This window comes from Giraffa tippelskirchi, chromosome 3, assembly GCF_054371585.1.
Source record: "Giraffa tippelskirchi isolate mGirTip1 chromosome 3, T2T-mGirTip1v1.2.pri, whole genome shotgun sequence".
Classification (NCBI taxonomy): Eukaryota; Metazoa; Chordata; class Mammalia; order Artiodactyla; family Giraffidae; genus Giraffa; species Giraffa tippelskirchi.
In genome coordinates, this window is record NC_137277.1 from 38,091,039 (window position 1) to 38,118,024 (window position 26,986).

At 51.0% G+C, this 26,986-nt stretch overlaps 1 protein-coding gene across 4 annotated transcripts in view; it reads right to left on the minus strand.

The window, feature by feature from the left end:
* SPNS3 (SPNS lysolipid transporter 3, sphingosine-1-phosphate (putative)) overlaps positions 1 to 26,486 on the minus strand; it is a 43,330-nt gene extending 16,844 nt beyond the window's left edge. Inside the window, exons 1-8 of one of the 4 annotated variants that reach the window (XM_081579904.1) lie at positions 26,252 to 26,486; positions 22,420 to 22,485; positions 17,268 to 17,404; positions 16,448 to 16,599; positions 15,669 to 15,735; positions 14,796 to 14,944; positions 13,684 to 13,836; positions 9,121 to 9,310 (exon numbers count right to left, since the gene is read on the minus strand). In XM_081579904.1, the coding sequence (XP_081436030.1) occupies positions 9,121 to 9,310; positions 13,684 to 13,836; positions 14,796 to 14,944; positions 15,669 to 15,735; positions 16,448 to 16,599; positions 17,268 to 17,404; positions 22,420 to 22,485; positions 26,252 to 26,447 (1,110 nt within the window). In that variant the 5' untranslated portion in view covers positions 26,448 to 26,486. The remainder of the gene's footprint in view (positions 1 to 9,120; positions 9,311 to 13,683; positions 13,837 to 14,795; positions 14,945 to 15,668; positions 15,736 to 16,447; positions 16,600 to 17,267; positions 17,405 to 22,419; positions 22,486 to 26,251) is intronic. The other 3 variants (XR_014079502.1, XM_081579905.1, XR_014079503.1) reach the window with 3 other exon arrangements.
* Positions 26,487 to 26,986: the final 500 nt, after the last annotated feature.

Below are 26,986 nucleotides of genomic sequence, written 5' to 3' on the forward strand. Positions count from 1 at the left end.
CTAGACCTCTCTCCTGAACTCCAGACTCATATATTTCCAACTGCCCCTTAACATCTGCAGGTGAATGTCCCAAAAGGCACCTCAAATTCAAAATGTCTAAAATTGAACTCCTAATCCCACCCTTTTCAAAAGCAAAAAACAAAAAAACAACTCAGCATCTCCATCTCAGTAAATGGCAACTGTGTTTCCAACGGCTCAGGCCAAAAACCCTAGAGTCGTCCTTTCTCTCATCCTTTTCTCTCACACCCCACACTCAACCCATCAGGAAATCCTGTTGATTCTACTTCCAAAACACACCCAGAATCTGACCACTTCTTCACACTTCCTCCATAACCAGCCCAATCCAAGCCATAGGCATCTCTTCCCTGTATTATTGGAAAGTCTGCTAATGGGTTTTCCTATCTCTTATCTTTATCCATTTCGTTTTGTTATCATCACAGCACCTAGGAAGACCTTGTTAAGCCACATGCTAGGCAGTTACAAGTGAAAATGAAAGTGTTAGTTGCTCAGTCGTGTCCTACTCCTTGCAACCCCATGGACTTTGGCCTACCAGGCTTCTCTGTCCATGGAATTCTCCAGGCAACAATACTGGCGTGGGTTGCCATTTCCTTTTCCAGGGGCTATTCCCAACCCAGGGATCGAACCCAGGTCTCCCACATTGCTGGCAGATTCTTTACTGTCTGAGCCACCATGCCATTTCCTTTTCCAGGGGCTATTCCCAACCCAGGGATCGAACCCAGGTCTCCCACATTGCTGGCAGATTCTTTACTGTCTGAGCCACCAGGGAAGCCCAGGTGGTTACAAAAAGTCCCCAACTGGGACTTCCTTGGTGGTCCAGTGGTTAAGACTCCATGCTTCCACTGTAGAGGGCATGAGTTCAATCCCTGGTCAAGAAACTCAGATCCTGCATGCCATAAACTAATTAAAAAACTTAAAAAAGCAGTTCCCAATTAATCATGCTTCTTGATATTCACATCCTTGTACAGCCCTCTCCCAAGGGGAAACTGAGTCAGCTTTACCCTTTGCTTCAACCAATGCAGTAAGGCAGCAGTGATGCTATGCTCTTCCTGGTCTGGGCCTTAAGAGACTTCACAGCTTCTACGTCTGCTTTCTGAGAATGTGGCCCTGAGACCACAATGGAAGCAACAGGTTTGGGCCAGGGGAGGATGAGAGACCACATGGAGGAGAATGGAGGAGCCCCAGCTAACCACCAGACATGAATGAGATCAGCTTGGAGGTTCTACCCAGTCTCCCAGGTAAAGGCAGTTAAGGGAGCGAGCACATGTGAAACCAGCCATGAAACCATCAAGCCAACTCACAGAATCATAAGAATAAATCATTAACTTAAGCCACTAAGTGTTATGGTGATCTGTTACTCAGCAATAGCTAACTGATACAAACCATCAGTCAGAGCATCACTTCTGAGCTAGAAACCCTCTAATGGCTTCCCATTTCACTTAATTTGGAACTCAAAGTCATTCGATGTACAGGGTTCCATACAATCAGCACCTCCCCCTCCACCCTTACCATTCCCTCTGACCTCATCTCCTCTGCTCTACCCTGGTTGGACCCATTCCAACCACATTTCCTAGAAGACACCAGTATGCTTCCCCTGCCCAGGGCCATTGCACTTGCTGTTCCCTCTGCATGGAGGGCGCTCCCCACCTCTACCCCTGTATTCACATGGCTCCTTCCCTCACTGGCTTCAGGTTCCCACTGAAGCATCACCATCTCAGTGAGGCCTCCCTGATCTCCTGGCAAAGCCAGTCCCTCTTCTTGGCCACTCTCCATCTCTGTACTCTGTTCTTTTCCACAGAACTCAGCCCCATCTAACTCATCATTCATTTTACATCTTTTTTTTTTTTTTTTTTTTTGGCCGCATGCACAGCATGTGAGATCTTAGTTCCCCAACCAGGAATTGAACTCACGCCCCCTGCATTGGAAACATTGAGTCTTAACCACTGGACCACCATGGAACCCCCTATTTTACATCTATTTTGTTGCATACATATTTTTGCCTGTTTTGTTCAATGATGCACCCTCAGAGCCTAGAACAGTGCCTGGCACACAAGATGTGCTTGGGAAACACTAGATAAGTGAGTGAGCATCATTTCTGCTCATCCTGGCTAGGACCTGCCTTGCAGCCACCTCACCACGTCCCAGCTCTGCTCCCTCAGCCCGTGAAACCCAGCAGGGTTTGACGGTAAAGACCCCCCACTCCCAGGTTTCTCACCTGTGAGATGAGAAGAGCAGCACAGAACCAGAGACAACTTGGGTGGGGACAGGGGTACACTTGTGGGGCTTCATGGCTGTGTGTGCCCAGATATACCTCACCATAATGTTGGATAGCAACAGGACCCAGGGCTCAGTGAAGGATGAGCCTTTGGGCCACAGAGCAGACTATTTTCCCAAAACAGCCACTGCAATATTTCCACATGCTCTTTCAGATCACTGCTAGTCTCCACCAAAAAGAGTAAATCCATTCTTTCTCCCTTTGAATCTGAGCAAGAAGTTGTGGCTTCAATGAAGAACAGAATGCAATGAAAGTGACGCTCTGTAACTTTCAAGGGTATGTGATCAAAGACTATACAGCTTCACCTGGCTCTCTCAAAACTCTAGTCCTTGGAAGCCAGCCACCATGTTGTAAGCAAGCCCCAGCCACATGGGGAGGTCATGGGCAGCTGCTCTAGCCAGTAGCTCCAGCTAACATCTAAGCCAATAGCATCAACCATCAGCTCTCAGCCTTTGACACCCCCATTCTGCTTAGTTAACCCCAAGTAGAAAACAGATATGTTACCCTCACCTCCAACCTTGTTCAAACTGCAAATTCATGAGCAAAATAAGTGTTCTTGTTTTTTTAAACCACTAAATTCCATTATATATCTATAGTAACTAGAACTAGCCCCAAAGTTCATTTAGCTCTTCAGTTAAACCAAGGGGAAAGTACTAGCACTCCCATTTTATAGCTGAGAAAATTGAGGCTCAGCAAGGTCAAGATCTTGCCCTAACTCACACAGCTAGGTAGTGAAAAAGCAGGAAGAGGTTCAGGTCTTTCAGATGCCTCAATGAATGCTTGTTGCCATCCCCCAATTCCAGCTCCTCCCTCTGGACCACAAAGCCCACCTAAGGGGGTACTGCCAGTGTTCAACCATCTCCTCCAGCTACCAGGCCAGCGATGATGGAGTTCCTACCTTTAGCTCAGTCCCTCCACTGAATACAAACCCCTTCTCCTCTGAAGGGCAGCAGCTCTGGGAAGAAGGCCAAGGAAGAGGGTGTGAGCCAAGACCTGCTGTGCGCGTCTGGATCCCAATTAACAGCCGAGAAGTCAAGTTTCCCTGCCAAGGGTACTGGAAAGAGGGAAGAGAAGGAACCCTCTGCTCCCGCATGTGGGCCCCAGGGCACAGGATCCCCCACAGAAGGCCCCAGACCAGACTTTAGATGCTCAGGAAACCTCATCACCATGAAACATACAGCACGACTTGGCCCTGTTTCAGCAAACTGGGGACAGGCACGCCCACGATGCTTCCCCAAACCCTTCCTTCCAACGCAATGCAGCCACAAAAGCAGTGGGAGAAAAGCTATATGCAGCTGCAGACACATGTGTACACACATCCCACACAATTATCTGCTTGCCTGGATACACATGAATGTGCACACTCACACACAGACATGTATGCAAAACAGCACCCATAGACATACTCATACACACTGTTCATATATACAGTGAATATACATGTACATGCAATATACACAGAGCATGACTGTACAGGTACACAGAAATGGACACACACAAAAGTATATATATCTGCATTCATATTCACAGACCTGCATATAGTCACACTTAGACGCATGCACACACTAGCATACACGCCCACATTCCTGTGGGCCTTCCCAGGAAGCCCAAGCCCCATCAATTTCCCCTGGAGCCTATCAATTTCCCCAGGACTGGCAGAGAAAGTACAGGAAGAACTGTGGTTGCTTCAATCTGAGAAGGTGAAGGATGGATGCGGGGGGTGGATGGATGGATGAATAGATCAATAGACGGATGGATGGGTGGATGGAAGACACTCAAGTGACTTCCTATTTTGAAGCTAATTTGAACAGAAGCCAATTCCTCAGCCCCCTTTGGCCACCCTTTCTGATACTGACCCACTTAGGTCTCCAAAACCTACTAACAATCCTTCACGGTGAACTGCAGCCAGTTCCCACCCTCTGAAGTTTCAGGGGTGATGTCACATCCCGGGACTTCAGACCTGGGTATCCAACTCCACTAACACCTCTTTTTGGATGTCAACCTCCTGCCACAAACTCAGAAGGTACCAAACCAAGCTGCTCATCTCCCCCCTGGATTCCATTGTTCCTGCCTACTTTCCCATCTCAGTTTATGGTCTCTTCCTCCTTCCAGCTACACAGGCTAATATCCTAGAACCCACCTTTGAGTCTTCTTTGTCTCACACCCCACACTGAATCCATCAGGAAATTACGACGGCTCTACCTTCGAAGTGTATCTATAATCCAACTGTTTCTGACCACCCCTGACGCTTCTGCTCCTGCACTCTCCACCCTCATGGGAAGTCCATTCTCAGCACAGAAGTCACAGTGATTTCACTGACAGAAGTCAATGACAGAAGAACAATAGAGAAAATCAATACAACCACTATTGGCCACAAAACTGACCAACCTTTAGTTACACTGACCAAGAAAAAAGGAAAGAAGACTCAAGTTACTAAGATCACAAATGACCTTACTACTGACCTTACAGAAATTAAAAAAGATTATAAGGGAATACGATGAATGAAATTCCTAGAAAGATGCAAACTACCAAGACTGGCTTAAAAAGAAATAAAAAGCCTTAATTGACCAATGACAAGTAAATATTGAGTCAGTAATCAAAAAAAACTTGCCACAAACAAAAGCCCAGAACCAGATGGCTTCACTGGGGAATCTGAACAAATGTCTAAAGATGAATTAACACAAATCCTTCACAAACCCTTCCAAAAAACAGAAGAGGAAGAAACACTTGTCAACTCATTCTATGAGACCAAACAAAGACATCACAAGAAAACTACAGACCAATATTTCTTTTGAATAGAGATGCAAAAATCCTCAACAAAATACTAGCAAGCCAAATTCAGCAACGTATAAATATGATTTTACACCATAACCAAGAGAGGATTTTTCCCAGGAATGCAAGGTTGGTTAAACATACAATCAATGTAATATACCATACTAATAAAATAAAGGACATATGACATGATCATCTCAATAGATGCAATAAAACATAAGCCAGACCACCTACTCCTTAACACAAACTTCAACTCACTCTCAGTAAAAGCCAGCTCGACCCAATGCCCACATGGCCCAACAAACCCTGTTCCCATCTCCTCTCTGTCCTCTTCTCCTTTCTTCACTCCACACTAGCCACAGTACCCTTTTTATTGGTCCCTAAAGATGGGTAAACAGTGGAAACAGTGGCTGACTTTATTTTTCTGGGCTCCAAAATCACTGCAGATGGTGATTGCAGCCATGAAATTAAAAGACACTTACTCCTTGGAAGGAAAGTTATGACCAACCTAGACAGCATATTAAAAAGCAGAGACATCACTTTGTCAACAAAGGTCCGTCTAGTCAAGGCTATGGTTTTTCCAGTGGTCATGTATGGATGTGATAGTTGGACGGTGAAGAAAGCTGAGCACCGAAGAATTGATGCTTTTGAGCTCTGGTGTTGGAGAAGACTCTTGAGAGTCCCTTGGACTGCAAGGAGATCCAATCAATCCATCCTAAAGGAGATCAGTCCTGGGTGTTCACTAGAAGGACTGATGTTGAAGCTGAAACTCCAATACTTTGGCTACCTCATGTGAAGAGCTGACTCATTGGAAAAGACCCTGATGCTGGGAAAGATTGAGGGCAGGAGGAGAAGGGGACGACAGAGGATGGGATAGTTGGATGGCATCGCTGACTCGATGGACATGGGTTTGGGTGGACTCCGGGAGTTGGTGATGGACAGGGAGGCCTGGCGTGCTGCGGTTCATGGGGTCACAGAGAGTTGGACAAGACTGAGTGACTGAACTGAACTGAAACCTACCAGATACACTCCTGCCTCAGGGCACTTACAGTTACCGTTCCCTCTGCCTGGCACACTGTTCCCCTAAATATCCCATAATTTACCATGCTGTGAATTTTACTTATATATCTTGCCTATTACCTATCTCTGCCAACTAGAATGTGAACTCCTTAAGAACAGAGCTATTTTTGGCTGTTTTATTCACTGGTATATCCACAGCATTTAAACCAGCATGCCCCTTTATAGGCACTCAATAAATACTTGTTTAAAAAAATGAATGAACAACAATAGCTGGCCACTCAACCATTCACACAGTGAGCAATGATCACCCCCACCCCACCCCTACCTGCCTGACACCATGCTTTGAGCTAGGAGGGCTGAGAAAGATCAGAACCAACCTGGGCCCAGCTGGGAGGGGCGATCAGAGCATATGTAACCAGGACCCAAGGAAGACAGTGCTGAAGAGCGGGGAGGATGGAGAGATGGTGCTCCAGCCAATCCGTGAGGGCCCAGAATGATTCAGGCACACAGAGAAGGGGAGGGAGTAGAGAGAGCAGATGGAGAGCCCAGATGTAGGGAGCAGGGGGCAAGTCCTGGGAACCAGGCAGGGAACTGCATAGCAGGACCACATAGGAATAAGGCTACTAAGGATATCAGCGCCATCCATGAGGGGCCTGGGATGCCAGGATGAGGAGTCAGACTTAGTTTTCCGGAGGCACCAAGGAGCCACGCAAGGCTTCTGAGCAGGAAAGGTCCGCGGTGTCACTCTGGCAGTGCGAGAAGAACAGGTCGTGGTGGGGGAGCAGGAAGACAAGGAGACCAGGAAGCTGGCTCTTGAGACAGTCCCAGAGAAAGACAGCAAGGTGTGAGCCAAGACGGGATGCACTGGACCAAGAGAACAGGGGCGGAGGCTGCCCCGGTGGCTCAGTGGTAAAGATTCCACCTGCCAGTGCAGGAGACACACAGATTCAATCCCTGATCCAGGAAGATTCCATGTGCCGCAGAGCAACTCAGCCCACAGGCCACAACTACTGAGCCCGCGCTCCACACCAAGAGAAGCCTCCGTGATGAGAAGCCCCCGCACCGCAACTAGAGAGTAACCCCCGCTCACCACAACTAGAGAAAAGCCCATACATCCACGAAGACCCAGCACAGTCACAAATAAATAGATAAATAGAAATTATTTTTTTAAGTCCATTAAGGAGATAAATTTACAAAAAGAAAAAAGAGAAGAGGGGCAGTTTGGAGGTGTTAAGGGTTTATGAATGGTGTTAGTGGGCAGGGGTGGGGCGTGGGGAGGTTGAGGGGAGCTGGAGCCTGAATCTCGGGACCTCAGAAGCACAGAGCCATGGAGGTGGCAGGGGGGATATGGTTAGGGCGTCCAGAGGCAACCACACCACTTCTGGAAGGCTGAGTTCTGGGGATCCCGTCCGGCCCCTGCAGGAGCCGCAGGGACGAGCAGATTCCCAGCACAGGAGGGTGGACGCGTCCCAGATCGGCCCACCTTCCTGCCCCTCAGCCCCTCACGCCCCAGGGCAGGCCCAAAGAAGAGATTCTCCAGCTGGCTTTGTCAGCCAAGATGCAGTGTCATTTCTAGATGAGCCATCCAGCTCTGGAGATGTGCCAGGCTACGGAAGGGGGACAGCTGTGCCCCCACAACACAGCCAAGGAGCCACTTCCCAGAGCCAAGCAAGACAGTGGCAGAAGCAGAGCTGGCAGGGGCTCCGCGGGCCCAGCCAATGCAGAGACAGGCCTTCAACAGGGCCTCCATCTGCCCGGGGCCGTCGCCTCCCTGCAAGGTCAGGCTCATTCAGTCCCCACCAGCTGCAGATGATGATCCCAGTCACACTCTCGGCCAATAAGCACTAAGGCATTTATTAGGCTGCCCTGGTGTATGCCAGCCTCTGTTTCTCTCCCACGGGGGTGACAAGGGTCAATGCGGCATGAAGGACATAGACTTTGGAGCCTGCGGGGGCGGAGTTAGAGGCTTATCTGTCTCATTCTTGGTGCTGCTCTCTCTGGGCCTCAGTTTTCCCATCTGTTGAGTGGGGATGAGAAAAACGTTTTCCGACAAGGGCATATGGTGGTGGTGGGTTAGTTGCTAAGTCGTGTCTGACTCTTGCGACCCCATGGACTGTAGCCTGCCAGGCTCCTCTGTCCATGGGATTCTCCAGGCAAGAACACTGGAGTGGGTTGCCATTTCCTTTTCCAGGGACAAGGGCATGATATGGACCAAATAAGAGCACGTGCGGGAGAGAATGCTAACAGAACTTGTCTATTTCCCAGGAATTTGAGCGGAAACCCAACCAAGGCTGAGGACGCTGGTGAGAAACACTCATACCTTAAAGGAGGTGCCACCTACCAAGGATAGTACAGGGCGTTAGTTATATCTTCCCACTTTGGTCTAGCTTATGACACTCCTCTAGGCAAATATTCTACACTTAATTTTAAATAGAGAAGAGGATAAATGACTGAGACTTTCCCTGCATACTTTTAGACTAGAATAATACAGTAGAAGAATCATTTTTAGAAGAAATGAGGTCCCATTATCTCCAATCAAAGCATTAACCAGGAGGGACTTCCCTGGTGGTCCAGTGGCTGAGATTCCATGCTCCCACTGCAGGGGGCCGGGGTTCAATCCTTGGTCAGGACACTAGATCCTACAAGCCAAAACTGAGATCCCATGTGCTGCAATGAAAACCCAGTGCAGTGAAATCTAGATCCTATATGCCAAAACTGAGATCCCATGTGCTGCAATGAAAACCCAGTACAGTGAAATAATTAAAAAAAAAAAAAAAAAAGCATTAACCAAGAGCTCAAAGGACACACTTGAGAGTCAGAAAAGCTTAGGCTCAAATCCTAGTTCTACTCCTTCCTAGCTGAGGCTCTTGGTAAGCCTTAGTTTATTCATCTGTAAAATGGGAATATCAGAGCTTCACCTGGAAGGAGTGATAAATATAACATTTGGGAAGACCTGGCACACTGTCAGCCTATGCAAAACAGGAGTTCCCAACTCACCGCAGCCCATTGCCACCTCTGAAAGGGCCCTCACTTACATAGGAGGCCAGGAGGGTGGTCGGGGCCAGGATGAGAGCCAGGTAGAGGCAGGGGGCTGCAGCAAGCAAGCTGGCAGCACAGATGAGGGGCTCAGCCTGAGGGTTGACTTTCTTGTACCTCCTTGAAGTCTCTGCTCCCAGGATGACCCCAATAATGCCAGTCACAACAGTCAGTGCCCCGAAAATCAGGCTGATGGAAAAGAGCAGAGAGGGCTTGGTCAGCAGTGGGATCAGGATAGGGGTCTAGGCACCTGCCCTCCAGTGCATGACCTGGTGTGCGTGTGCGTGTGTTCAGTCATGTCCGACTCTTTATGACCCCATGGACTGTAGCCTGCCAGGCTCCTCTGTCCATGGATTTCCCCAGGCAAGAATACTGGAGTGGGGGACTTCCCTGATGGTCCAGTGGCCAAGACTCTGTGCTCCCAATGCAGGGTCCCCAGGCTCAATCCCCGATCAAGGAACTAGATCCCACATATCACAACTAAGACCCAGTACAGCCAAATAAATATTAAAAAAAAAAAAAAAAAGCATACTGGAGTGGGTTGCCATGCCCTCCTCCAGAGGATCTTCCCAACCCAGGGATTGAACCCATGTCTCCTGAGTCTCCTGCATTGCAGGCAGATTCTTTACAGCTGAGCCACATGATCTGGTACCTGCAGGGCATGTGGCTGTGAGCCTCTTTCCCTCCCTCTTAACCAGTGCTCCTGGGTCCTTGGGACCCTGCTCAGGGATCCATGTACTCCCCTACCCTTCCCATCCCCTTTTCTGCCTCATCCTTGGGACTCCAATGGCCGTGTGGGTGATCTTTCCAGCACCCCAGCTCCCAGCCTGCCTCACCGCCAGCAACCCCCTGCACTGCCTCACCACTGAAAACTGCCCCACTCAGAAATCTTAATTCTACAGTCCCACTCTAGCCCCAAACTTCTTACCTTCCAGCCCCAAATACTAACGGGATGGAGGTAAGTGAACATTTACTTACAGAGCTCCGATGATAACACTGGTGCTCACCTGGGAATTTTACACTTCCTTGAGTCCATCCTTCACTCTCTGTCTCTGAACGTCCCTCAAGTAGCCCCTCTTAACTTCACTACCTTTCCCATCTACTCCTGGACCCACTTCCACTCCACTTGGTCCCTCTTGCAGCTTCTTCCTGTAGAAACATCATTCCAAGACAACCTCCATACAGGTCCCCAGAGGATGCTTTCTAGGACACCAATCTGACCATGTACCTGCCCAGCTCCTGCCTAAAATTCTCCACCAGCTCTTAAACACCCACCAGATCTGATTCCAGTTCATTGTGGTGTACATGGCCCTTCCTGATCTGACCCTTGGTGACCTCAACCCCAAACCCCAATTCCATCCTCCTCAACCCCTAGACTTGTTGCTGTCCCCACTTCATACCTTTATTCCTTCATCTAGAACACCCTTCACTGATTTTTCTATTTACCAAACTCCTATACGTCCTTCAAGACCCATCACAAATGTATCCTCTTTGGGGACGCTTTCCCCTGTCCCTTTGCTGATTCATTCACCCTTTCAGTTACCATAGCACCTTCTGTGTCTCTATCATCAAGATCACTCACTAGGCTGTGAATTCCTGGAGAACAGAAGCAGGCTTGGTTTACTTTCTTGACTCTAGGCTGGGAGCATAGAGCCTGGAACAAGCAATATATGTTAAGCAAATGGCTCACTGATCTCTCCCAGAATTCCCAAGTGGACAGGTGAGGAAGATGAGGTTAAGAAAGGTCAAGGCCAAGATTACCCAGGTAGTAAGTGACAGAACCAGGATCTGAATATACATCTTCATCCTCCTGGTCCATCCTAGCCCAATGGATGGACCCAAGCCTCCTTTTAAAGAAGCCCAAAGGGATGTTGAAACTGACTAGCGTGAACTCTTGAAAACAACAAATGTAACTAAGACTTTTCCAGCCCTTAACTGGCTTCCTGTTGTCCTCAAAGCAAACTTCCCGCTGCACTGCAGCACTGGCCCCTACTGACCTGTGTAACCTCCCTTCTTTTCTCCCTCTCTTACTCTGCAGGAATGATTGAGAATTCTCTAAACTTACCCTACACTTTCCGACTTCCCTGTCTTGGCCCACACTCTTCCTTCTGCCTGGAGCACCACTACCCCCCACCAACCATTCTCCACCTGGCCAGGATCCTCTTCCAGAGCCAAACCTTTCCAAAAGTGCCAGGTGCCTGCCATTACCTCCATGGCTCCCACCAAGGCGTAAGAACATGACAGATGCAAGACCATGGTTACTGACAAATTGAATGTCACCAAAAAAAAAAAAATCTCTCCTCTAAACAATTTCTGTGACATGTCCATTCCACAGGCTGAGAACTAATGGGTTTATTTCCCTGCTCCACCCCCTTGATTTAGAGGAGATTGTGTAAAGTCCAGAGAAGACATGGACCTGCCTGAGGCCACACAGACCCACACTAGCAAAACCAGGGTCTCCTGGCTCTCTTCCTACTGAACAAAGCATGCGTGTCCTTAGGCAGCTTAAGGGTGCTTAACCAAACCTTCCTAGGCTTCCAAGCTGTACCAGGCTCCAGCTCAGCCTGGTCAAGTGACCCCGAATCCAGATGAATGCTATCTGCCTCTGAGTCCCGGTCTGAGCCGAACTTGGCAGGTTCTCAAGACCTTTCTAAGACTCAAGATTGATTATTTGGACAACTGGTTTAGATTGGGGGGCCCTCAGAGCCCCTGACCAGATGGGTGGACAGAGGACACACCTACCACGAAGCGTCCTCACCCCCACATCACCTTCCCAGAATCAGACTCTCAGAGCCAAGAGGGTCCTTAAGGCCTGCAGGTTCTGCGCTGATCCTCTACATAGTGGCCCAGGCAAGCAGCTATCCAACGCCTACTTACATGACCCCAGGGGTGTGAAACTCAGTAGCCCCTTGCTGCCCCTTCCGTCTGGGCTCTGGATGTTGGAAGTTCTCCCTCTGGCTGAGCTAGAATCCTGTGTACTGCGGCTTCCTGCTCCCATCCAACCCTCACCCGAGGGCTTAGCCTAACCAAGGAGGGTGTATGAACAGGTAAGTTCTAGGGACTTCCCCAGTGGTCGGTGGCTAAGACGCCATGCTCCCAATACAGGAGGCTCGAGTTCAACCCCTGGTCAGGGAACTAGATCCCTCACGCCACGACTAAGACTCAGCACAGCCAAATAAATAAATATTTAAGGGAAAGAAAAAAACCAGCTAAGATCTTTGTAGAACCAGGACTTTCTACCCACCCTGGGGTAGGCTAAACAATGCCCCCCACCCAAGACATCTCTGTCCTAACTTCTGGAACCTGTGACTGTTCCCTTGTATGGGCAAAATAACCTTTGTGGACGTGACTATATTAATGTTCTTGAGCTAGAGAAATTTTCCTCCACTTTTTAGGTGGGTCTTCAGTGCAGCTACAAATGTCCTTATAAGAGGGAAGCAGAGGGAGATCTGAGGCTCAAGAGGACAAGGCAATGTGACCGTGGATGCAGTGATGCAGCCTCAACCAGAGGCTGCCCGCAGGCACCAGAAGCCAGAAGCGGCACCGGAGGAGGCTTTCCGAGGGCCTCTAACGGGAGTGTGGCCCCGCTGAACTTGGTTTTGACCCAGTGAAACTATTCTGGACTTTTGGCCTCCAGAACTATGGGAAACATTTCTGTTGCTCGAAGCTACTGAGCATGTGGTCATTCGGTCCATCAGCCTTAGGACCCGAACACTAACTCCCATGTCAGTTTCTCACCCAGGTTCTGGGAAGGAGCCAAGTTAGAGGAAGAGGCTGAAGCAGAGAAAGGGGAAATCACTGGCCCAGGAATGCACAGCCAGTGAATGCCTGAAGTGGGATGGAGTCTTGGTTTATTTTTCCACTTTTTCAAGCTGCTGGGGGACTTTTAGGACTCAGTCTTTGCCTCTGGGGAGATAAGAATCAGGCTGTAGAGCCAGGATAAACATCATAATATCCTGGGACTTCCCAGGCAGTCCAGTGGTTAAGATTCTGTGCTTTCACTGCAGGGGCACGGGTTCAATTCCCTGGTTGGGGAACTAAATTCCCACATGCCATACAGTGCAGCCAAAAAAAAAAAAAATCACAGTCTCCTTTGGTGCCTCAGTTTGCCATCTGTAAAATGGGAAAACCTCATGCTACAGGTCCCTCTGAAGCAAGGCTGCCTAGAAATCCCACCATTCCCTAGGTCCCACAGAAGCCTCACTCACCCCCAAGTGCCTTCTGGACCCTCACAGTGGCCCAAGAGTGAGAAGACAGGGACTGGGGCCCGGAGAGGACAAGGGAGCAGCCTGTGGCCACTCAGAGCAGCAAGAGCTCTGTCTGAGCTAGAACCAGGCCAGTGGGCCCCCGAGTCCTGGTGTCCGCCCAGAGACTGAGTCTTGGGACTCAGAACCCCAAGAACTTCCCCATCAAGAGCCCAGATGTTGGGGACTTCCCTGGCAGTCCCATGGTTGAGACTCCATACTTCCATTGCTGGGGGCACAAGTTCAATCCCTGGTCAGGAAACTAAGGTCCTGCATGCTGTGCTGTGTGGCCAAAAAAAGAGCTGAGACGTCCCTCACCTGTCCTGGCTGTTGCACGGCTCCCGAAAGCAGGGAAGGAGCAGCCCGTGCACCACACGGGCCTCGAACAGAAACTTGGGAGCCCAGAAGCCCAGAGCTCCAGTCACAAAGGCCATAGCTGTCACCCCAAGTGTTGACCACACAAAACTCCAGCTGAAAGAAAAAGTGGATGAGACAGAGGACAAGATGGTTGGATGGCATCACCGGCTCAATGGACATGAGTTTGAGCAAGCTCCAGGGAGACAGTGAAGGACAGGGCAGCCTGACGTCCTGCAGGCCATGGGGTCAGAGTCAGACATGACTGAGTGACTGAACAACAAGGGAAAGTGCTCTGGATGGAGCAGGGAGAGGGCTGGGGCTGTCGGGGCCTGTCCACTCCCCTCCTCCATCTCCTGGGCACTCAGGTCACCCTGGCACTCAGATGGCCCCAGATCCCCCAGTGACACCCCCTCAGTAGCCTGCCCTTCCACCTCTACACCTTCGCTGCCACTCTGCCTTCCTCCCTCCTCTCTGAGGACCAAGTCTCCCCCACCAGAGCCACCCAAATCCAACATCACATTCTCCAGCAATCTGTCCCTCTCCCCTGCCCTCCACTCAGCTCATGGCTCTGTAACAAAGAAGTGGCGTCCGGTCCATGCCCCACATTTTGGTAAATTATGAGACCTGGGTAGGTGACCCCAACCTACCTCCCCAGCCATGCCTGGAACAGAGGAGGGATGCTCTCCCATGAGGCTCGGAGAGGTGAGCAATATACACTCTGGCATCTTCCCAGCAACCTGAGAAGCCGGCAAAGCTACAGAACCATGTCCGCTGAATAAATGAGGGGAGCGAGGCTCCAAGTCTCAGGTCACTCAGGGATAAGGCAGTGGCAGAGCCAAGGCCGGAGCTCCCTCCCTCCCAGCCCAAATTCTGTCTCATAGCAGGCAGAGGGAGGCCTCTGAGTGGGGGAGCAACATCTCAGCTGGTGACAGGGAACTCAGGGAAGAAGAGGGCTGTGAACACTGCTGGGGCAGTCAGGGAGGGCTCCCTGGAGGCGGAGGGAGGGAGGGCAGTGATGCTGGGGCAGGCAGAGGGGTTTTCAGTGACACGCAGGGAGGAGCAGAGACACTCACTTTCTCCACAAGTATCTGACGTCCTCACACCAGCTGCTCCGTGGGTCCCCCATGGTTGCAACCCCCTGTTTCTCAGCAGCTCCTCGGGGTGGGTCTGGAACCAGCATGATAAGCAGGATCAAGGCCACAGCTTCCAGGCAGGGCATGATCTGGGGACAGGAGGGCCCAGGAAGCTCAGGGCCACACATTCCTGTAAGCCAGGAGATCCCAGCAGTGACTGAACTTTGTGGACCAAGTTCTTGGGTTGCTCTGTGCCCCGGGGGATAGGGGAAATGGGCTCATATCAGGGGAGCTGGTTATACACAGAGCTTGACATACCACTGCTTCTCACCCCCTCACCCCTGAGAGGACAGGCTCTCTGGGGAGCATGGTCCCCTTGGGATTTGACTTAATAACTGTCCTGTACAGACACTACTCTATTGGAATCAGTGAGACACGGTTGAGAACTGGAGGCTTGACTACCCCTACCCTGACTGTTGAGTACTTGCTGCCCCAGTAAGTGTTTCTTTTCCTGGCCCACACCTCCATCTGCCACGCCAGCCCTGGCCAAGCGTCTTCCCCTCCCTTGTCTCACTGATCCTTAAGATTCCATAAGGTAGGTTTACTCCCCCACTCTATCGATAGGTAAAGTGAGGTCCCGAAGAGGGAAGTGACTTCCTTGAGATCACACAGCTAGCAAACTGAACAGCTGGGATGTGAACCAGGGGCACAACTTCCAGAGGCCATGGTCCATACGCAGCCCTGAAGCTGCCGACGTCTGAACACCCGCCATGGCGCCAGACACTGTGCCAAGGGGCTAAGGCCACTGGAGACTGGAAAGTCCCCGCTGGCCCAGGGGGGAAAGCAGAGGGAAGAAAAGGAAGCTGGACTCACTCGGAGGGCCCAACGCCAGTTCCCAGTCAGCTCTGTCACAGCCGACCCCAGCACATAGCCCAGACCACTGCGACAGAGAGGTGGGGGAAATGGGCCGTGAGGGGAGGCAGGCGGCCCCAAGACCCCAAGGCCAGCCTGAGCCAGGGTGCCCCTACCACAGGGAGCCAGCTCTCAGCAGCTCACAGCCTTCTCACTGGGAAAAGTGAGCCACGTGAGGCCCAGATGTCCACTGCCCTTGGTAAGTCATCAGTGACCTCTGGCTCCAGGCCCATCCCACCCATCCACTGTCTCCCTATATAAGGACCACTCACCCCGCCTCTCCAAGTCTCAGTCCTGCCCAAGTCAGGTGATTTCAGGAAACCTGAGTCAGAGTTCAGGGGCCTGACTGCAAAGCCCACTCTGTCCTATCCCATTGTGGGGTGTGTGGCCCAACCCTAACAGTTCCCTGCCTCACCTCCCAGAGTCAGCCCCTCCCTGTGTAGCCCACACTGCTGAGCTGCTCTTTCTCCCTCCTCCCAGAGTATATTAGCATGTAGGGAGCATCTCCATTACGTATCTCTAACACCCACCATAGCCTACAGGTAGGTGCTATTGGCCCCACTCACAGATGAGAAAACTGAGGCTCAGAGAGATTAAAGTGACACAGAGAGAAAGGGTAGAGTTGGGTTTCAAATGCAACCCCTTCTGCTCGATGTCCCCTGCACCCAGCCCAGCCCCTGTTCTGACCGCTTTGGGCCTCAGTTTACCATCCAGGGAAGTGGATACAGGGTAATACCAACCTTCCAACAGGGATAAAGATGTAGAATATGGCCAGCACACGGGTCCGCTGGTCCCTCACGAAGAGGTCTCCCAGGACAGTGGGTGCGATGGTGGAGTAACTGGCTGTGCCAGTTCCCACCAGCCCCCGGGACAAGAAGAAGAGCCAGGAGTACTGGGAAAATGGGCACAAGACCACAGTCAGTTCCAGAAATCACCCTTGGGGCAAGGGGGACTTAAAGATCTGTCAGAGGGACCAAGGGCATCTTGTGACACGGAGGAGAGGGATCAGGGCTCTAAGTGAAAAGTGAAAGTGTTAGTCGCTCAGTCGTGTCCAACTCTTTGCAACCCCATAGACTGTAGCCCACCAGGCTCCTCTGTCCATGGGATTCTCCAGGCAAGAATACTGGAGTGGGTTGCCGCTCCATTCTCCAGAGGATCTCTGCAAACCAGGGCTCCAGACGCTTCGCTATTCCCCGAAATCCCACAGGCGCCCCCTGCTGGCGCCCATAGCCACTGCCCTGAGGAGCCCTTTCCCTGGGCATCCTGGTTAGCAAACTGGCCTTTGCTCACCAGGCCACTTCCTGAAGACAGTAGCAGTTACTCTCACCCCCACCCCGGCCCCAGCTCAGTCCGGCAGAAGACGCCAAAGAGGAAGGTACCTGTTCAGAAAGTCCAACGACCTGTTGAGAAGACCCCTCTCTCAGCCCTTGGAAGGCAGTCCCCCCCCAGCCAGCCTGGAGCCCGGAACAGAGCAGAAACAGCTCTGCTGGAGCTGGATCACAGAGGAAGAAGATGGGGGAGGGCCCCCCAGGGGGCCTGGGAAAGAGTGAGGGCACCTACCCGGGGGGAGATGAAGGAGCTGGAGAGGCCGGCTCCGGACCAGAGCAGGATACCGAAGCTCAGCGTGGCCTTGCGGCTGTGTCGGTCGCCCAGGTAGCCAAACACGGGTGCGGACAGCAGCAGGAAGCTGATGAAGACTGGAGGAGACACACAAGGGGCGGCATGCAGCTCACTCCCCCAACAAAGACGGGGTGGTGGCAGGGGAAGGGGGGTGCGGAGAAGGGTCCAGTAGGCCCAGAAAAGGGAACTGACTCAGCTTGCTTAAAAGTGAGTAGAAACCAGCGAGAGAAAAATGTAAGTTGAATCCCCCAATCCCCACCATGGCCCAGAGTCAGGGGGAGTGGGAGGAAAGGGCGGGGGGACTGGGCCCAGGCTCAAATCTCAGCTCCGTAGCTTGCTCACCGTGCAGACTTGGGTGACTAAGGAGTGCTCTCTGAGCACCAGTCCAACAGTGGAGAAGTCTACATTCCCCTCTCCCAGGCTGTGTAAAGGTGAGACAGAAGTGAGCACAGAGTCTGGCACAGAGCTGCCAGGACCCTGTCTTTAGGAGAACTCACACCCCTGTGAGCCTGACTTTGGGCCTGGTGAAATTTTGCTCCCAGGCCCCTGCTGGAGGTAGCGGGTGGAAGGCCAGGTGGGCGGGGTGTGGGCCAGATGCCTGCTTTGAGCAGATGAGCACGGTTAAGAATGAGCACACTGATTATAAACCAGCGGCCCCTGGAGGCTGGAAGAGACTTGGTTTTCCTAAGTAAAACATTCCCCTGACGCTGCAGTTGTATTTATACCGTTTTTCCAAAGTACCTAACACTTATGAATTGGTGACTGGATTAATGAATGCGTTTACTATTCTGCGAAGACAAAGAAATTGCCACGTTTTTGCTTGACTACAAAACGTGGATAGATATACCTTCACTGCTTCTGTTCCTCAAATAAAATCGCCTCCATCCTTCTCAGTGAGTCCGCTGCCTCCGAGAGCCGGCAGGTGGCCGCGGTAAGGTCTAACCCTCCGCCACCCGGTCCCCCCGACCCAAGGGCCTCGGGCTTTTCGGGGCCCCGCCCAGCGTCTGCGTCTTCATTCACTAAGCACAGATGATTGACATCTTCTGAACCCAATGAATGTCTAGATTCGTTCCAACTCAGGTTCCAGCCCCTCCCACTTTGCCCTGACCCGCTCTCGTATTGGGTTACGCCATATAAGCAATTGGCGGAAACTAAGCCAGTTTTGACCTACAAAAACGGCAATTTAATGTGGTTTGACCTAATACTCCGCAGAGAATGGTCTTTGATGTCAACGGCATTTAAAAATTTAATAACTACTGCCAAAATGAAATGCCAAAATTGGCCTCCAAAAAGGCTGTATCAATTTACGCTGGTATAGAAGTATTACATATTGTTTGCTGTCACTTGATAGATCAATCGATTTATTTTTGTTCATTTAATGGTTAAAACACAAATGGTGTCTCGCCGACCTTTTAATCTGCATCATCCCTTTCCCCAGTGAGGCTGAGTATCAGCCCCTGGGTTCACATCCTCGGCCTATTTTTTTCTATTGGCTCTGTGTTGATATTTCTCCAGTCCCTTACATTTGTTTGAAGGATTTAAAATCAAATTCTGAGACTGAATTCCTGGGCTCACATTCTGACCCCACTGCTTCCTAGTTGTGTGACTTTGGGAAAAATCCTTTACTCTCTGATTCCCCTTTTATCAGAGTACAAGAATAATAGTGCTTCCCCCCTAAGCTTATGGGGAAAATTAAATAAAATACAGCACATAAAAGACGGGCTTTCTGTAAATACCCAACAGATGTTATCTATTATTATTGCCAATTGCATTTATAGTTTCAATCACCATCATACAGAAGAATTTAGCTTTAATGTAATCAGATGTATCAATCATTCTCTGGGGAGGTTGTTTTGTGTCTTGTTAACACATATCTTTGTCACCTAAAGCGTCTATCTCCCCAAATGTTCTAATACTTTATGAGATTAAGGGTAGAGATCCCTCGCAATACGTGTGTGTGCATGCTCAGTCACTAAATTGTGTCAGACTCTTTGCTACCCCATGGACTACAGCCCACCCGGCTCCTCTGTCCATGGGATTTCCTAGGCAAGAACACAGGTGTGGGTTGCCATTTCCTTTTCCAGGGCATCTTCCCGACACAGAGATCGAACACAAGTCTCCTGCGTCTCCTGCACTGGCAGGCAGATTCTTTACAACTGAGCCACCTGCAGGATATAAACACTTTAAACCAGCAGATCTCCTGGAATGGAGAAGCCCGCCCCTAAGCGGAAGGCAGGCACGCCTTCACTCCCAGCATCTCCAGATTCAAATCATTTCTGTGACAAGGTGGAAGTCATTAAGGAGCACAAGGTTCAGAGAAGGACTCTATAAGCAACCACCTGGATTTGAATCCCAGCTCTCTCACTTGCAAGCTGTGTGGCCTTCAGAAGCTCCATTGCCTTTCTGTGCCTCAGGTTTGTCATCTGTAAAATGGGCATAATAATAATACCTGCCTCATGGGATTGTTGTGAAGATTAAATGACTGCACGTTATTAAGCCCTTAGAACACCACCTGGCACATGGTAAAGGCTACATCGGTCTTTGTTTTAAATATTGTAAATCAATTAACTAACTCCAGCAGCTTCTCTGTCCCATTGCAGTGGGGCGGGGGGGGAGTCTGACCACTGCTTCGCCCCACCTCCCACCCCATTCTTATAGCTACACTGAGCCCTCTGAGCCATCAGTTTGCTCCAGTCTGCACCCCTGCGGTGACTCAGAAAAGTAAGAAGACTCACCTGAAGTCACCGGGGACAAGCCTGGTTGTCAGGCCTCCAAGCTCACTGCCCTTCCCACATACCTGTTTGGGCTACTTCTGCAGAAAAGACCCTCCCCTTCATCCAGTCTCAAACACATACATGCACATGCACATCCCCACTGCACACTCACATGCTCGTCTCTGTGTTCACAGGCTTTCTCTTTCTCTCTCCCTCTCTCTCTTCCTCTCTCTTGCACACACAAACTTCTCCCACCACACAACTCATTTATCAGGGGCCTTGAAGTAATAATCCTGCTTGACATGGTAAGAACCAGGGAAGGGAAATATCGACTCAACTTCTATTATCTGTTTAATCTAGAAGGTGCTGGGTGTTGAGCCTAGAAAGCCTCCCTCTGGCTACAGTATGACTGGAAGATGAGCACCATCTGCCCACCTTAGGCCTGAGAGAAGAGCGATTGGGAAAGACTGCCGTCTTCACGCAATGATCCAACTCTTGTGTTCGGTGCCTCCATTTGTAGAACCGTGTACCCCTTTACATGTTTTCAGATGACATCTAAGGCATTTTTTATTGTAAGTTTAGCTAGCTGCAAAAGATGTGATTTCCAGCCGTGATTGTATTTTTTAAACTAGATTGTCATCAGTCCTTAGGTCTGCAGACCAAGTTCATGGGAAACATGCAGCACAGAGCCTTATGGGCAAAGTCAGTCCTCATTTGGCAAATCAATAGGGCAAATCAGACTGGGTGTCTGTGAGAAAGATATGAAAATGTCGGCTTTGTTTTTTAATGAATTTTTATTCGGGTTTTGTTGCTTTACAATGGTGCTTTGGTTTCCACTGTACAGCTTCATTTCTTTTTAATTGAAATAAATGTGTTGATACCCATTCATGAGACAACCATCTCACTTCTGAATTCTCAGTTGTAGATAAAAAGAAGACTGTCACATACGTGCACGGGCCAGCGAGACAAGGCTTGGCACCTTGCCATCCCGGGTTTGTGGCCTGGAGCAAACATCCTTGATCGGTTTCCACCGACACTCTGTCCTGCCCTCAGGGCCTCATCAGCAGAAGCCAGCAGCCATGAGGGGTCTCTCTGTCTGATACGGGGGTGGGGGGTTAATATTCTATTTGTTTTATTTGGGTGCACCAGGTCTTAGTTTCAGTACTCAGGCTATTAGTTGCAGCATGTGGAATCTAGTTCCCTGACCAGGGACCAAACCTGGGCCCCCTGCACTGGGAGTGTAGAGTCTCAGCTGCTGGACCACCAGGGAAGTCTCCCCTGGAGGTTTTTTACACCTAGTAAAACTCAGAATGGGGAGAGCTGTATTTTCCTCCCCCAAATGGTGGACAGGTGACTATTAAAGGGGAAGTGGGAAAAAAGACCCAGATGGTTGTTCTCAGGCAGATCTATCTTAAGAAAGAAATATATGGGCTTGAGGATCTGTACAGGGATTCTCAAAACTGTAAAGAGCACACATGTGTATCCTGTGTTGTGACATGTGGGTGCGTGTGTGTGCATCTGTGTGTCACCATCCAGAAACCCATAGGGGAAAAGTTAGCACCTCGTGACCCCAACCGCCCCCACCTTGAAATGGAAGGTGTGGCTGCTCCCCTCTGCTGGACTGTAGGCCCCAGTGGGCCCAGACCCCATCTGAGCCCCTGTGGTGGGGTACGTGTCGCTGTCAATCTACCTTTATTTTTTTATTTTTGGCTGCACTACGCAGGATCTTAGTTCCTTGACCAGGGATCGAACCCGCACCTACAGTGGAAATATAGAGTCTTAACCACTAGACCACAAGGGAAGTCCACTGTCTATCTGGGTCCTAGTGACCAGGTTTTTCAGATCCATGAGAAGAAAGCACATGATAGAAATTCTAACCCCAGCTACAAAGCTGAGCTTAACAGACATGAAGGATGAATGACCAACTCCCCCGCCAGGATCTGAAGCCTGGGAGCCTTTTCAAGCCCCAGCTCCCTCACTTCTTTCCCAAGCGTGTGTGCATGCTAAGTTGCTTCAGTTGTGTCTGACTCTTGGCGCAGGGTATCTTCCCAGCTCGCGGACAGAACCCGTGTCTCCTGTGGCTCCTGCATTGCAGGCAGATTCTTTACTGCTGAGCCACCAAGGAAGCCCCCTTTCCCCAGCACTCACCCTCAAGCCCTAAGAGGCTGTTCAGGCACCAGATCCCAGCCTCTACTGCCTCCTTCTCTGACACAGACTGTCCCTCCCACTCAAACACCACCCATCCTCTGTGCCAGGGGACTCAATGGGGCTCAGGCTGGCCCCCCACCAGCAGCTGGAGCTGCACAGAGAACATGACCTGCCAAAAGACCCCCGCCCAGCGTGAGCCGATGACCCCAGGCTGGGGACTCCCTCCTTACCTGTCTGAAGCAAACCAGCATTGCTGTCACTGATATGGAAAAACTTTTGTACATCCAGCAGCACGCCTGTGGACAGATGGACAGTGCTCAGGAAACAGGAAGTTGCCTGCCAGGCCTCCAAAGGCAGCTGCCTCTGCATTTGGGACAGGCCCACAGCTGACCAGCTCAGCACAGACATGGCACCCAGGCCCACTCTTCTCGTCCCTCTCTCCCACACACACACATAGAGGATCTACGCACAACCACACACACACACAGACACACAAAGACACACACACACACACACACACACATACAGGATCCAGCATATCCCAGAAGCACAAACATACCAATTCACGCACAAGCCTGCATGCCTGGACCACACACACATACTCACGCATCACAGACATGCAGATCCACATGGGCACATACAAACAGGCACACCCAGAGATATATACTCCCAGAAGCAGAGACACACACACACACAGGAGCCAGCACTCACAGCCGTGTAAGTCCAGTCTCGTACACCCAGACACATGTACACTGAGAGGTACACATAAAGACACACCCACAGGCACATGTGCATTTGCACATATGCAGGCCTGCCATTCACATCATAGTCAGAGTGACTGGTGTGCTCAGTCACTCAGTCGTGTCTGACTCTTTGCGACCCCATGGACTGTGGCCCACGAGGCTCCTCTGTCCCTGGGATACTCCAGGCAAGAATACTGGAGCGGGTTGCATTCCCTTCTCCAGGGGATCTTCCTGACCCAGGGATCGAACCCGAGTCTCCTGAACTGACAGGTGGATTCTTTACCACTGCTCCACCTGGGAAGCCCCGGGATGACTGGCAGCCATTCACTTAGACTACGGTGTAATGCAAGTCCCTGAAACTGTGCAGCACAGCACCCCTCCTTGTATACAAACTCCAGACATTCATAGATATACATATACATGCATGAGCATGTACATGCAAAGACATATGTGCCCTGGCCTGGCACAGGTGCACACACAAGCACATTCTTCCGGAGGCATGAACACACAGACATGGAGTGCCTGTGAGAGCTTCAGAGATAGGCCCCACTTAGGTCTGACCTTGGCCCCACCTCCCTGAGGGTTGCAGGTTCTTGCTGCAACGTCTTGCTAGGCTGATATCGCATCAGCCCCTAGTAGTATTTCAGAGCTAGTCAGGGTCCAAGGCACCTGCTTATCTGAGCTGTGAGGCTCTGGCCCTGTCATCACTTTGATTGAATTATAAGACAGCTAAGGGCCAGCAGTATCACTGTTCCCATTATACAGATGAAGAAACAGAGGTCTCAGCCATCTATGGCTATACAGTTGGGACCATCCCAGCCAGAGGCAGCCTACTCTCCCACCCAGGGTCACAAATGGGGCTCTGCAGAAACGCCCCCACAGTGGAGAAGAAAACCTGCCATTCACACCTCGAAGACCTGCCAGCGGGTGAAAAAAAAGGAAGAAACAGAGAAGTCAAATAAGAGATTTTTGTTCTGATATTCACTTTGGACCCAATTGCCACAATATCCAGATACTAGCTTATATGTCTTTCCTTCTCTCTTAATACTTTTAATTACACGAATTAGATATATTCATTGTCAAGAAAGACAACACAGATAAGCAAAATCAATGGTGGGCTTCCCTGGTAGCTCAGTGGTAAAGAATCTACCTGCCAATGCAGGAGACATGGGTTTGATCCCTGGTCCAGGAAGATCCCACTTGACTCAGAGCAACTAAGCCTGTGTGCCCAACTACTGAGCCTGTGCTCTAGAGCCTGGGAACTGCAACTACCGAAGCCCACGTGCCCTAGAGTCTGTGCTGCACAAGAGAAGCCACAGCAATGAGAAACTCGTGCACCGCAACTAGAGAGAAGTCCGAGCAGCAAAGACTCAGCACAGCCAAAACTAAATAAATAAATAAAATTATTTTAAGTCAATGGCTAAGTAAAAATTTCTATAATCACATTCATTCTGGGGACTGGGACTCAACCCCTTGTTTTGGCCACTCCTGGGCTCCTCCGAGCCCCATGCTGCTTTGGAGGCAGCCGGGGAACCAAGTGTGGGTCCAGCCTTGTTTTCATCTTTCTGCTATCACTCTGGCCTCCCAGAGGCCTGCTTCACACAAGAGAATTTTTGGTGCGTGAGAACCACCTGCCCCAACAGTCCCCAGGCACTGGGCAAGGTTTCACTTCCCCAGGCCTCCCTCAACCCAATAACCATGGCCCTGCTACTCACACAGCCAGAGGAAGTCCTTTCAGTCCTAGGGGGCTGAAAGACCTCCATACCCCCAGTTGCCCATTCCCCTCCACTTCATGCCCTCCACCCCCACTCCAACACAGGACTCCTCAGCTTCAGCCTAATCTATCGCAGTAGCCTCTGACTGACCTCTCTGTCTCCTTTGGCCTCCATCAGAGCCTCAAACCCGAAAACAGTCTCCCCACTTGAAAATTTTCCGTGGCTCCCCATTGCTTCAGCAGAAAGTGCAAGCTCCCAGCCTGGTCCACGAGAAACCTATGATCCAGCCCCAAACACTCTTTCAGAATAATTTCCTGCCTTCTCCCCATCTCTCCACCTCTGATCGGACCATGCACTTTTGCCTCATTCTGCCTTACCGATTTTCTCAGCCTTCAAGACCCAAACCTTCTGCCCTTCCTCTGTGAATTCTACCTGAACCCTCAGTTTTTCATCCTGGGAAAGTTGTTTGCTCAGTTTTGTCCAACTCTTTGTGACCCCACAGACTGTAGCCCTCCAGGTTCCTCTGTCCATGGGATTTTCCAGGCAAGAATACTGGAGTGGATTGCTGTTTCCTACTCCAGGAGATCTTCCTGATTCAGGGCTCAAACCTGGGTCTCCTGCATTGCAGGCAGATTCTTTACCATCTGAGCCACCAGGAAAGCCCCTTTTTTTCATCCTGGGGGTGTCCAGCTAATGGTCACCCAGCTCTGTCCTGGGTTAGAGACACTTGAACATGTGTTCTGTGTCCCTCTGGGCTCCTCGAAGGCAGTCACCCCCAGGGTCTGGTGCAGTCTGCAATCCCCAAGTCATGCCATTCTGCATCTGCGAGCTGGTAACTGATGAATCCACATCCTGGCCTCAGGGAGCCCAGCTGCAGCAGGCACCTCCTCTGAGCTCCCCAGGTACACCCCCAACCCATGCTTCCTCATCTGGCTGCATCTCTCTGTCTTGCAGGAGTCCTATTAATGAGCTTCTCTCTCTGCCGCATGAGATGGTCATTCCTGTGTTCAGGAGCTACAAGGTTGACTCCCCCCTCCCCTGGGTCCCCAAGGCCCATAGTACTCAGTTCATCTGGAATGAGCGCATGATCAAGGCAGAAAAGAAGGTTGAACCTTGAATGAATGAACGAAGAAGTCAACGGGTGGTGACATGCAGACGGAGTGAGTTGAGCCCTGGGGCCTACAGGAAGGAAAGCAGAATGTGCAAGGTTTGCACGCCACCTGCTACCCCAGAAACAAGCAGCCAGCTCGTTCTAGCCTGGAAGCAGGGCCAGGCCACCCTGTCCTACGCCAGGACCTCACCTCAATGTTCCACCCAGAACTTCCAGAGCTTTGCTCGAGGCCCAGCCCTCCCTGGAGTCCTCACCTACCCACCGCCATCAAACACCCACACCTGTAGGCACTCTCAGGTGGGGGATACATTGGGAACTTGTTTGGTCCTCTCCCCATTCAGGCTGGCCTGAAACCACTGCAGGGCGGGGGGCAGGGATAAGAATAGCAGAGATGTGCTGCACAAGAAGAAAGTTTGCTGGATGGTGGGCCATTGTGGACACACAGCACCGGCTGGTGGCAGGTGCCACCCAGCTAGCCCGGCCCCTGCCTCACCTGCAATGATGAACCAGTTCATGTAGTTCAGGAGGTTGATGTAGCAGAGCACGGCAGCGGCCACGTAAGCTCTCCAACGGGGCAGGCTCCAGGGGGCGGGCATGGATGGAGGACCTGTGTCCGTGGCCCTCGAGTGTCCACCTGGACCCGGGGACTGACCATGAAGCCCCTCTGGCTGCCTGAACTCCACAGACATGCCCCCAGCCTCATCAGCCTGCAGCTCCTGTCCCAGGATGGATGCTGGGATGAAAGACACATCAGCTCTGCACAGAGTCACTTCCTGTGGGCTCCCAGTCACCCAACCTCAAAGCAGCTGCCCTAACCGCTCAGGATCTTATCGCAGGCCTCTGCTGAGCCCACTGCAGCCTCACCGGTGAGATTTCACCATCCACAGCCCTTGAGGCTCGAGGTGGGGGAAGAGAGCTCCTGACCCACCACCCAGAGTAACTGGTCCTTTTGACCCAGCCTGCGATGTGGTAGCTGCCCTGAGAAAGAGAAGCTTTGCAGGACAGGAAGTGAGAGGAGTCTCCTAGAGTTCCATGTGCTGGGGGAGGGTCTGGCTGCCACACACGAGACGGACTGTGAATGAGGGATTCGAACCTGGGTCCTAGGTGTTGGCCAGGAGAGCGACACTCGACTGGACCATAAATGGAGGTTAACCCCAGCTCCTGGGTAAAGTCCTAGCTGGAGAAACAAAGACGATGAGGGGCTGCCGACAGGAAAGCAGCCCAAGGG